The 13,126-nt window shown below is 53.3% G+C and overlaps 1 protein-coding gene across 1 annotated transcript in view; it reads left to right on the forward strand.

Annotated features, from left to right (window-relative positions):
* The first annotated feature begins 10,747 nt into the window (after nucleotides 1–10,747).
* The window catches only part of bcl3 (BCL3 transcription coactivator), a 50,325-nt gene continuing 47,946 nt past the window's right edge, over nucleotides 10,748–13,126 (forward strand). The window contains exon 1 of the mRNA XM_069940055.1: nucleotides 10,748–11,768. Within this exon, the coding sequence (XP_069796156.1) occupies nucleotides 11,447–11,768 (322 nt within the window). The 5' untranslated portion in view covers nucleotides 10,748–11,446. The remainder of the gene's footprint in view (nucleotides 11,769–13,126) is intronic.

The raw sequence follows: 13,126 nt of genomic DNA on the forward strand, positions 1-13,126 counted from the left end.
AAGTGGGGGGGGTGGTGGGGGGGTGGTGGGGGAAGGGGGGAGGTGCAGAGGGAAGGGGTGGGGAGGAAGGAGGGGGAAGAGGGAGGGGTGGGGAGGAGGTGGTGGTGATGAGGAGGGGAGGGTGCGGGGGTGGGGTGGAGGGTCAGTGAAGAGGGAAGGAAAGTGAGAAGGGGGCAATGAGGAGGGAGGGGTGGGGAGGAGGGAGCTCACAGTGAAGATGGCGAGTGGGTCAAGGAGGGGGGAGTCAGAGGCAGTGAGGGGAAGGGGCAAGGAGGAGGGATGGAGCGGGGAGAAGGGAGGGGGGTGGTGAGATGAAGATGGGTGGGTTGAGGGAGATGGGGCAGTGAGGAGGTAGGGGGGTTGAGGAGTGAGGGTGTCAAGAAGGGAGCTCGACACCATGGGAGATGAATCAGTGATGGATTCCCTGCCCTTGAGTCATCTGGTTCTCCACGGAGACATCCCAACCTCCCAGAAGATTCCCAGGAATGGCTCCCAGGAATGGCTCCCAGTGGCCTAGAGAGATGGAAGCAGGGCTGGGCCCATGGAACAGACACATCCGAGGTTGGGTGGGGAGATTTGTGCACCCAGAAAAAGCAAGGAGGGTTCATGAGATGCAGAAGGGACGTAGGAACTATGGATGTCTGGTGCTCTGGAGCCCCTTCATGTTTGCTCCTCTCCTCCCGATCCTGAAACCACCCCCCTACCCCCTTCCAGTCCACTACACCCCTCCCTGTCTCTGTAACCCCCTCTGGTCCCCTACACCCCTCCCTGTCTCTGTAACTCACTCCAGTCCCCCACACCACTCCCTACCTCTGCCAATTTAGAATCGGAGGGTTATTTCCCCCTACCAGTGGGTGGGCAGGTCTGTATTCTGTGGGGTTCAGAGAGACAAGGGAAGGGGTGACCTTCCTGAAACATCTCAACTCCTGCGAGGACAGGACAGTGGTTCAGCAATACTGTGTGCTGGATGGACAGGGTCCCTGATTGAAATTCTGATGGTTCTGTTCCTGAACCTGGTGGGGCGAGTCTTGTGGCCCCGATACCTCTTTCCTGATGGCAGCAGCGAGAACAGAGCGTGTGCTGGGTGGTGTGGACCCCTGATGATCGCCGCTGCTGCTCTCCAACAGCAGCGTTCCCCCGTACATGTTCCTGATGGTGGGGAGGGTTTTGCCCGTGATGTCCTGGGCTTTTGCAGGGCTTTACGCTTAGGGGGATTGATGTCTCCGGACCAGACCGTGATGCAGCCGCCCAATTACACCCCATTAGTCTACAATACCCGGAACGGTGGGAGGAAACTGGAGGCCCCAGGGGAAAAAACCCACGCAGACACTGGGAGAACGTACAAACTCCTTACATAGAAAAAATAGAAAATAGGAGTAGGCCATTTGGCCCTTCAAGCCTACAACACCATTCATTTTGATCATGGCTGATCATCCACTCAGTTTCCTGTTCCAGCTCTCACTCCATATCCCCTGATCCCCCTAGTCACAAGTACTAAATCTAACTCTCTCTTAAATATAAGCTATGGAACCAGCCTCAATCACTTCCTGTGGCAGAGAATTCCATAAATTCACCACCCTCTGAGTGAAAAAATTCTTCCTCATCTCAGTCCAAAAGACTTCCCCTTTATCCTTAAACTGTGATGCCTGGTTCTAGACTTACTCAACACTGGGAACAATCTTCCTGCATCTAGCCTGTCAAATCCCTTAAGAATTTTGAACATTTCCATTAAATCTCATCTTGATCGTCTAAACTCCAGCGAGTACAAGCCCAGTCATTCTAGCCTTTCTTCAAATGCAAGTCCCGCCATCCCTGGTATCAATCTGGTAAACCTTTTCTGCACTCTCTCCATGGCAATGATGTCCTTCCTCAGATAAGGAGACCAAAACTGAACACAATACTGCAGGTGAGGTCTCACCAAGGCCCTATACAACTGCATTAATAACTCTGCTCCTGTACTCGAATCTTCTTGATATGAATGCCAACATACCATTCACCTTTTTTACTGCTTGCTGCACCTGCCTGCCCACTTTTAATGACTGATGCACAGCGACACCCAGATCTCTTTGCATCTCCCCTTTTCCTAATTGGATACCATTAAGATAGTACTCAGCCCTCCCATTCTTTCCTCCAAAGTGGATAACCACACACTTATCCACATTATAATGCATCTGCCATGCATTTGCCCACTCACCCAACCTGTCCAAGTCACCCTGCACACTCTTAACAGCCTCTACACAACTTACAATGCCACCCAGCTTCATGTCGTCTGCAAACTTGGAAATGATGTTTTCTATTTCCTCATCTAAATCATTAATATATATCATAAATAACTGGGGTCCTAGCACTGAGTCTTGTGGTACCCCACTAGTAACTGACTGCCATTCTGAAAAGTACCCATTTATTCCTACTCTTTGCTTCCTATCTGTATCCACCTCAATACCATATCCCCTATACCGTGTGCCTTAAGTTTGTATAGTAATCTGTGTGGGACCTTATCAAAAGCCTTCTGAAAATCCAGGTAAACCACATCTACTGGTTCTCCCCTATCCACTCTACTAGTTACATCCTCAAAAAATTCAATAAGATTAGTCAGACACGATTTTCCCTTCATAAAACCAATGAATTCACCACTTTCCAGATGTGCCGCAATCACATCTTTAATAACTGACTAACATTTTCCCCACTACCGATGTCAAGCTAACCGGTCTATAATTCCCTGATTTCTCTTTCCCTCCCTTTTTAAAAACTGGAGTTACATTAGCCACCCTCCAGTCCTCAAGAACTACTCCAGAATCTAAAGAGTTTGAAAAATTATCAACAATGCATCCACTATTTCATGGGCTACTTCCTTTAGCACTCTGGGATGCAGACCATCTGGCCCTGGGGACTTGTCTGCCTTTAATCCCTTCAATTTATCCAACACAACCTCATAACTTACACTTATTTTCCCCAGTCCTTCTGTCACATTAGGCCCATGGTCCCCTATTATTTCCTGAAGATTATTCATATTTTCCCTAGTGAAGACCGAACTAAAGTAGTTATTTAATTGGTCTGCCATGTCCTTGTTCCCCAAATCCCACAATGACAATGTGGGATTTGAACCCAAGTCCCGATCACTGGCGCTGTAATGGCATTGTGCTAACTGCTATGTGACCATGCCACCACAGTTGAGTAGCTTTATATTGGTGGACAATTGTGGGCCAAAGGGCCTGTAATCTTTCTCTCTCTCTTTTTCTCTCACCCACCCACATTCTCTTCATCCATGCTCCCCTTCTCTCCTTTGCTCTCTCTATTTATCTCTTTCACCCACGCATGCGCTATCTCTCGCTCTATCTCTGATTCTCTCTCTGTCTTTCACCATACACACTCTCTTCATCCATGTTCCCTCTCTCTCCTTTCTCTCTTTCTCTCTCTCTCTTTCACCCACGCACACTCTCTCTCTTCATTCCCACTCACTTTCTCTCTCTTGCTCTATTTCTCTCACCCATGAGCACTCTCTCTTTCTCTTCACCTATGCTCCCTCTCTCTCTCTCTCCCTCTTTCCCCCTCTCCTGGAGAGGGGGGACATGGGCAGGACGCAGGTAAATGGGACAAACGTGGGACAGCACGAAGGAATCTGGGAGAGGGGTCAGTCATAGTCTGCTGAATTCCTCTTGCCCCCTGGGGGACCCACTGTAATTGAGAAGGATTATGCTTCATTAGTTGGGGGATTATGTTCAAGGGCCATGAGACAATGTTGCAGCTCTATAAATCTCTGGTGAGACCACACGTGTGTTCAGTTGTGGTTGCCTCAATACAAGAAGGATGGGGAAGCTGCGGAGAGGGGACAGAGGAGATTCACCAGGACGTTGCCTGGATTGGAGAATGGGCCTCGTGATGCGAGGGGTTCGCAGAGTCAGGGGACTTTTCCCTTTGGAGTGAAGGAGGATGGGAGAAGAGGAATAGATAAGATGAACGGTCAGCACCTGTCCAGGGTGGGAGTGGCAAATCCCAGAGGACATTCATATAAGGTGAGGGGGGGGTGGGGGGTTGGCAATGCAATTACAGCACCAATAATTGGGACCAGGGTTCGAATCCTGAGGTGTCTGTGAGCAGTTTGTATGTTTTCCCCATATCTGCATGGGTTTTCGCCCGGGGCCCTCCAGTTTCCTCCCTCTGTTCGAAACGTACCACGGGTTGTAGGTTAATTGGGCGGCACGGGTCAGTGGGGCAGAATGGACTGTTACCATTAAAAATGGTACTATTACGTCTGCATTAAAAATTTGAATTTAATGACAAATTGAATCTTGAAGGAGCCTGTGGGATGCCTGGTGGAGGCTGGTACAATAGGGACCTTTTAAAGGACTTAGACAGGCTCACGGATGCAAGAAAAATAGAGGGTTACGGGTGGGAAGGGTTAGATTATTGAGTAGATTTATATGGGTCAGCACAACATTGTGGGCTGAAGGGCCTGCACTGTGCTGGAACATTCGAATCTCCTGATGCCCCCTTCGTTCATTGCCCATTGATAGGCCTCCTCATCTCTTTTTCCATCAGAAACAGGAGTCAGCCACTCGGCGCATCGAGCTCCGCTATTCAATGTGATCTGATGAGAGGCCCATCTCCACCAGCAGACCTGCCTTTATTCCCCAACCATGTAAAAACCTAACCAACCTGCTCTTAAATCTATTTACTGAGGTTGTCTCCACTACTTCAATGGGCAGCAGATTCCACAGGTTTCCCAACCTCTGGGAAAAGCAATTCCCCCTCATCTCTGTCCTGTCTACAATCCTGAATCTTGAGGCCATGTCCCCTAGTTCTGGTCTCCCCCACCAACGGGAACAACTTACTGACCTCTAGTTTATATGAACCCCTCATTCTTCTAAATTCCAGTGAGTACAGCCCTCTCCCCCCTCTGCTCTCTCTCTCACCCTCCCCTCATCTCTGGAATCGACTCAGTGCTCACTCCCCTCCCCCCCCGGCTGCGCCGCCTCCCAAACCAGTCGTCCTTCCTCGAGACAGGAGACCAGCAGTTTGCCTGTTGCGGCCTCACCGGGACCTTGTACAGTTGCAGCAGGACCTCCCTGCTCCTAAATCCGATCCTTCTGGCAACGAGGGCCAACATTCCATTTGCCTCCTTGATAACCTGCTGCCCCCCCCCCCCCACCCCACCAACCAACCTTGTGCAATTTGTGGCCAGCCCTTGCAAGTCCTTCTGCACGGCAGCGCACTGCAGTCTCCTCCACCAGTGGAAACAAATTACCTGCCTCTATCTCATCTACGCCTTTCATAATTCTACAAGATCCCCTCTCATTCTTCTGAATTCTTTTCTCCTTAAAGCTGAATTTGGCCGGACTTTGGAGTTTGGGCATTCTTTGGGATTGCTGCTATTTCTGGAATGCCTCCAGTAAACAGACAATTGATGGAAATCTCTGCATCATCCTTCCAGCATTCCTGTTTCTGTTACACAGTAGTGTTTGTTTTCATGGCCAGCTCACATCATCGCACCTGGTTTTGGTTGGAGAGCTGGTTAAGGATTTCAATCCTGGTGTAAAATTCTGCCAGTTGTTCAAGAAAAGGAACTGAAGGATCAGAGAGAGAGAGAGAGAGAGAGGTGGGGAAAGAGATAGGAACAGAGAGAGAGAGGGGTGGAGAGAGAGAGGTGGGGAGAGAGACAGAGAGGTGGGGAAAGTGATGGGAACAGAGAGAGAGGTAGGGAGAGATGGGAACAGAGAAGGGGTGGAGAGGTGGGGAAAGAGATGGGAACAGAGAGAGGGGGTGGAGAGAGAGGTGGGGAAATAGATGGGAACGGAGATAAGGGTGGAGAGAGAGAGAGATGGGAACAGAGAGAGAAGGGTGGAGAAAGGGAGAGAGGGGTGGAGAGAGAGAGATGGGAACAGAGAGCGAGTTGGGGAGAGATGGGAACAGACGGGGTGGAGAGAGAGGTGGGGAAATGGATGGGAACAGAGAGAAGGGTGGAGAGAGAGATGGGAACAGAGAGAGAGAGAGGTGGGAACAGAGAGAGAGAGAGGGATGGGAACAGAGAGAGAGGGGTGGAGAGAGAGGTGGGGAAAGAGGGGAACAGAGAGAGAGAAGGGTGGAGAGAGTTAGGTGGGGAGAGAGAGAAGAGTGGAGAGAGGTGGGAACAGAGAGAGGGATGGAGAGAGAGAGGTGGGAACAGAGAGAGAAGGGTGGAGACAGGGAGAGAGGTGGAAACAGAGAGAGGTGGGAACAGAGGGGTAGAGAGATGAGTGGAGAGAGGGGGGTGGAGAGAGGGGGGTGGAGAGAGTGGGGTGGAGAGAGGAGGGTGGAGAGAGGGAGAGATGGGAACAGAGAGGGGTGGAGAAAGATGGGAACAGAGAGAAGGGTGGAGAGAGGTGGGAACAGAGAGAGAGAAGGGTGGAGAGAGGTGGGAACAGAGAGAGAGCGGTGGAAACAGAGAGAGAGAAGGGTGGAGAGAGGGAGAGAGGTGGAAAGAGAGAGGTGGGAACAGAGAGAGAGGGGTGGAGAGAGAGAGGGGTGGAGAGAGAGAGGGGTGGAGAGAGAGGGGGTGGAGAGAGAGGGGGGTGGAGAGAGAGGGGGGTGGAGAGAGAGGGGGGTGGAGAGAGAGGGGGGTGGAGAGAGAGGGGGTGGAGAGAGAGGGGGGTGGAGAGAGAGGGGGGTGGAGAGAGAGGGGGGTGGAGAGAGAGGGGGGTGGAGAGAGAGGGGGGTGGAAAGAGAGGGGGGTGGAGAGAGAGGGGGGTGGAGAGAGAGGGGGTTGGAGAGTGAGAGATGGGAATAGAGAGAGAGAGAGAAGGATGGTGGGAACAGAGAGAGGGGTGGAGAGAGGGGTGGGGAAAGATGGGAACAGAGAGAGAGGGAAGGGTGGAGAGAGAGAGGTGGGGAGAGAGATGGGAACAGAGAGAGAGAAGGGTGGAGAGGGAGAGATGTGGGAACAGAGAGGGGGTGGAGAGAGAGAAAGAGGTGGGGAGAGGTCGGAACAGAGAGAGAGGTATGGAGAGAGAGATGTGGGGGAGAGATAGGAAGAGACCAGGAGGGAGAATGAGGGAGGGAGGGGATAGAAAGAGGATGAGAGAGGAGGGGTGAGAGGAAGAGAGAATGAGAGGGGAGAGGAGTGAGGGATTTTGAAAAGCAGAGGAAGGAAAAGGGAAGAGAGAAAAAGTGGAGAGAAGGAGAAAGGGAGAATAAAGAGAAGGTACGAGCGAGGAGAAGAAGACAGACAGAAGGTTGAGACAAAGGGAGAAGCAGGTGAGAGAGAGGGAGGGAAGGAGTGAGGAAGATAGAAAGGAGAGATGCAGAGAAAGAGTGGAAAGGGAGAAGGGGATGGAATGAGGGAGAAAGAGTTGGGGAGGCAAAGACTCAAATCTAGTTGGGGCAGACAGTTGCGCCGTCTGGCCAGCAGAGGGCAGGACAGTTGCAAGGGCAGGCTGGGGCCACGTTAACTCTTTGTGTTCCGGGTTCCTTCTACTTACCAGCTCCTTGGTATCCCTCTCTGCCACTCCCCCCCACCCCCATCCCCCAACCAAACACGCTCCCTGACTGGCTGGGAACCTGTTCCACGAGCGGGGAGCAGGGATAGAGCAAGAGAGGGAGAACCAGCCCGCATCAGTGCAAGTCACGGTGTGTGCAAGGTGTCTGTAGCCAAAAGGCGCTAGGTCCAGCTCCAACGGGGTCAACACGTTTGCAGATGACCAAACAGTCGTTGGCCTCATCACCATGAGTTGCCCAACAGAGAAGAGGTGGAAACTCTCGTGAACTGGCGCTGGAGTAATAACCTGTGTCTCAACGTGGACAAGATGAGGGAGTTGATCGTGGGTGTTAGGAGGACCAGGAACAACTACCCTCCGCTACACGTCAACAACTCTGCAGTGGAGAGAGGGGAGACACCAAGTTCCTTGGAGTTCACTTAACTAGTGACCTATCGTGGACACTCGACATCTCCTCGCTTGTCGAGAAGGCACAACAGTGACTGCACTTCCTGAGAAGACTGAGTCGGGCAAGGCTACCGGCCACTGTCACATCAACCTTCTACAGGAGCCTCCATCGAGGGTGTCCTGGCCGGCTGCATCACAGCGCGGAGATGGTCACTGCAGAGAAATGGATCGGAGATCGATCCACAGGTCCATAGGACCAGCGGACCAGCAGAGAGGATCTCTGGAGTTTACCTCCCTCCCCCATCGACCTGATCTACCAGGATTATTGTCTGAAGATCATTGAGGAGCCCCTTCTACCCTGCATACAGCATCTTTCAGCTGCTCCCTTTGGAGAAAAGATACAGGAGGATCAGAGCCAGGTTGGGGAACAGCCTCTTCCCATGGGCAACGAGAACACTGAATGACCAAAGGAAGTATTCACACTGACCCTCCAAGACTCTCATATCCATGAAACAATATTTATTTATTTGTATAAATGAACTCTTGTCCTGCACGTGTACTTTCTGTATGTGTGTCCTGTCTGGTTGTGTGTCTGCATGTTTTGCACTGAGGACCGGAGAACGGTGTTCAGTCGGGTTATACTTGTGCAATCTGATGATAATAAACTTGATTTTAAATCTCCTACTGTCCAAAGTGAGGGGGCTAGTGGGTTGAACCTTTCCTCAGTAAACAGGCATAGTCTGCCTGTAGCTGGGGATGGGAGAGGAAGGTTTTCAATGCTTGCAGGGGGATCTGGATCAGTTGGGGAAATGGGCTGAAAAATGGCCGATGGAATTTAATGCAGACAAGTGCAAGGTGTTGCACTTTGGACAAACCAAGAAAGGATGCACACGGTGAACAGTCGGGCACTGAGGAGTGTGGTAGAACAGAGGGATCTGGGAACACAGATACAGAATTCCCTGAAAGTGGTGTCACAGGTGGACAGGGTTGTAATGAGAGCTTTTGGCACATTGGCCTTCATAAATCAGAGTATTGAGTCCAGGAGTTGGGATGTTATGGTGAAGTTGTAGAAAACATTGGTGAGGCCAAATTCAGTGGTTTTGGTCACTGAACTACAGGAAAGATCTCAATAAGATTGAAAGTTGGCAGAGAAGATTTATTGGGATGTTGCCTGGACTTCAGGAGCCGAGTAGCAGGGAAAGGTTAAACAGGTTCGGACTTTATTCCCTGGAACGTAGAAGAATGAGGGGAGATTTGATATTTAAAATAACGAGGGGGAGGGACAGAGTAAATGTAGGTTTGCTTTTCCCACTGAGGGTGGGTGAGATACAAACCAGAGGACATGGGTTAAGGGTGAAAGGGGAAAAGTTTAGGGGGAATTTCTTCACACAGAGAGCGTGGAACAAGCTGAGGTGGTGAATGTGGGCTCAATTTTAACATTTAAGAAGAATTTGGACATGTACATGGATGGGAGGAGTATGGAGGGATATGGACTGGGTGCAGGTCAATAGGACTTGGCAGAATATTAGTTTCGCACAGACTAGAAGGGCCAAAGGGCCTGTTTCTACACTCTAATGGTTTGTAGTTAAACTGCTCAGTAAACAGGTGGAGGGTGAGGAAGGGTTAAACCTTCTCCAAAGAGAACAATTACCAAAGCCTGTACCCAGAAAGAAAATGAAAAGGTTAATGCCAAGGGGAGCAGCTTTTGGGGGGGGAGGGGAGTGGGGAGTGTAGTAAAGTGGTCAGGGGGAATGGGACAGGAGGAGGGAAGCGGGGAGGATAGTTAATCTCCCTTTCAGACCTTCCTGTATCTGTGACGGGGTTACTCTCTGCTGAGTGATGGTGGGGTGTGTGAAGGGGTTAACAACCTCAGGACTTTGGGGCCTGGACTCTGGAGGGGTAGAAGGGATGGAAGATGGAAGGGGTGGAAGTAAGAGGGAGGTTAGGTGTGGCTAAGGGGGAGGGGGGAGATGAAGGGGTAGAGAAGAAAGGAATGGAGGGGGGATGGGAGGGGAAGAAAGGGAGGAGGAGGGGAGATGAGGGGGAGGAGGGAATAGAGGGGAAAGGAGTGGTGAGGATGAGGAGGGTGAATGGGGAGGGAGGAAGAAGAGAGGGGAGTGGGAGGAGAGATGTAAGTGGAGGGAGGGTGAATGGGGAGGGTGAGGTGGGGTTGAGGGGAAAGGAGCGAAGGGTTCAAGGAGGGGAATGGGGAGTGGGAGAAGGGAGGGGCTGGTGGGTGTCAGGGCAAGGGGTATGGGGCTGAAGGGAAGGGGAGGGGGAGAAGGGAAGGGGCAGAGAGACATCCCCTCCCTCCTCTCCACTTCCTTTCCTCTCCCTCCTCTCCCCCCCACACTCCCCCCTCTCCCCCCCACACTCCCCCTCTTACTCCCCCCCACACTCCCCCTCTTACTCCCCTACCACCTACACACCTCCCAAACCCCATCCCCTCTTCACTCACTCTCATCTCCCTACCCCCTCATCCTCCCTCATCCCCCTGCATCACCCACCTCTCCCTCTCCCCTCCATCCTCCACCCTCCCTCCACCATTCCCCCCTCTCTTCCTTCCCCTCCACCCATCCATTCCTCCCCACAACCCCTCCTATCTCCTTCCCCCTCCCCACAACCCCTCCTATCTCCTTCCCCCTCCCCTCCCTCCTAACCCTTCCTGCTCTCTCCCTCTCCCCTCCTAACCCTTCCTGCTCCCCTTCCCCCTGCCCCTCCCCTCCCCTTCCCACCCCTCTCCCTCTTTCCTCCACCCCGCCCCTCCGCCTGCTCTCGGAGAGACCTCCTTCCCCGCACCCTGAGCCAATGAACTCTGTGGTAGGGGAAAGTCCCGGACTCACTTGCACTCTCTCTCTCTCTCTTTCTCTCTCTGCACTCGCTTCCGACACTCGAGGCGAGTGGGTGAGTGGGAGGGCTGACTCTCCACGGAGGACAGGGAGAGGGGGAAGAGCGGAGCCTTAGGTGTACCGGGCAGGCGCGAGGACCCACCGGACATCTGACCCTCTGCAACCCCCGGGTCATCTCCGACTCTTCAACCCCCGGAACATCCCAGACTGCAATCCCCGGGACATCCCAGTCTCTGCAACCCCCGGGACATCTCCGACGCTTCAACCCCCGGTAGATCTCAGTCTCTGCAACCCACGGGACATCTCCGACTCTTCAACGCCCGGGACATCTGACCCTCTGCAACCCCCGGGACATCCCAGACTCTGCAAAACCCGGGACATCCCAGACTTTGGAACCCCCGGGACATCCCAGTCTCTGTAAACCCCGGGACATCTGACCCTCTGCAACCTCCGGACATCTGACCCTCTGCAACTCCTGGGACATCTGACCCTCTGCAACCTCCTGGACATCTGACCGTCTGCAACCCCGGGACATCTGACCCTCTGCAACCTCCAAACATCTGACTGTCTGCAGTCCCGCACAGTTGTAGGGAGCCAGGGGCATCCCTCTGGTCCCTGGCCCAGCTGGATGCTGCTGGTATCTGGACCTCCAGGGATGCATTTGGACGAGAAGACCCCAGGGCAACTGAAGCAGTGAGCAATACTCCACGGGGAAACCCCTCCCCTCCCAGGGAGGTCCTGATGGACCAGAAAACAACCAGTGCCCCTTTGGACCTGACCACGCCGAGATCGAGCTGGGGTTGCTCCGATCCCGGGCGCCGCCGCCCTGGGATCTCGCTGCCGCCCCGTAAGCGGAGGTACCAGCCGGCGGTGGAGGAGGAGGAGGAGGGCGAGGAGGAAGGGGAAGGGGAAGGGGCCCTTATCACGAGGGGAGAGAGGCTGAACAGTTCCAAAGAAGAAGCGAAGAGAAAGAGGGGGCTCTCGCTCGGCCCCTGCGAGTGGTCCTCCCCTGAACCCATCTCTATTTCCTTCCAGGTGCCCCACCACTTGCAGTACATCTCAGGTGAGTCCCTTAAATCATCCCAGCAAGGGGTGGTGGGGGAAATAGGGTGCGGAGGGGAAGAGATGAGGGGAGGTGGAGTGAGGATGGAGGATGGAAAGGTAGGGAGGAATGAGTCGGGGGTGAGGGGATGAGGAGGGGGAGTGTGGATGGTGGAGGAGGGGGCGAGTTGGAGAGGAATGGGGAGAGGACGGGAAAGGGGTGATGGCAGAAGGGGGGTGAGGAGGGAAAGGACGGTGAGATCCCACGGTGCTCCCTCCTCACACCCCCTTCTATGGCGGTCCCTCCTCACCACCCCTTCAACAGCGCTCCCACCTCATCGCAGCTCTCAGAGCGCTCCTTCCTCTCCGCCACCTGCCCCCCATCCCCCATGGTACTCCCTCCTCGCTGACCCTCCCTCTAACTAAGCCCATCTCCTGTACAAGGAGTGCCCTTAGTGGGGGGGGGGGGGAATGTGGCAGAAGAGTGATACCTGTGGGGGATTTCCACTGAGGGGCCAGGTCTCAGAGGATGTGACGCTTCTGTTGTGATCTGCGAGGCATGGACAGAGGAAACATCACAAGGGTCCTACAAATTCCCCTGACTTTCCCTACCTGCAGATGTATTGTCCTCTATGAATCTTGACACCTCCTGTTGAAATCGATCTTTCAACATCAGGAACAAAACTGCGGTGCATTCGGTCAGTCACAGAGTGAGGCTCCCTCATGACCATCCCATCGCTAACCCCAGTGGTCAGACACAGAATGAAGCTCCTCCATACCATCCCAACACACACTCCTGGGGTCAGACACAGAGTGAAGCTCCTCCATACCGTCCCAACACACACTCCTGGGGTCAGATACAGAATGAAGCTCCCTCCACAACGTCGCATCACCCAATCTCGGGGTCAGAAAAAGAGTGAAGCTCCCTCTGCACCTTCCCGTCACACACACCCGGGGTCAGACACAGAGGGAAGATTCCCTCCGCACTATCCCATCAAATAGTCTTGGGGTCAGACACAGAGTGAATCACCCTTCGCACCGTCCCATCACACAGATTTGGGGTCAGACACAGAATGAAGCACCATCCACAGCATCCCACCACAGATTCCCAGGGTCAGACGTAGAGTGAAGCTACCTGCACACCGTCCCATCACACACGCCCGGGGTCAGAAAAAGAGTGAATCTCACTCCACACCTTGCCATTACATTCTACCTGGATCAGACACAGAGTGAAGCTCCTGACACACCGTCCCATCACACACTCCCGGGGTGAGGAACAGAGTAAAGCAACCTCCGCACTGTCCCATCGCACTCCCCCGGGGTCAGACACAGAGTGAGGCTTCCTCCACACTGTCCCGGCACACAGTCTCAGGTCAGACA

The sequence above is a fragment of the Narcine bancroftii genome, chromosome 5 (genome assembly GCF_036971445.1).
Source record: "Narcine bancroftii isolate sNarBan1 chromosome 5, sNarBan1.hap1, whole genome shotgun sequence".
NCBI classification, from domain to species: Eukaryota; Metazoa; Chordata; class Chondrichthyes; order Torpediniformes; family Narcinidae; genus Narcine; species Narcine bancroftii.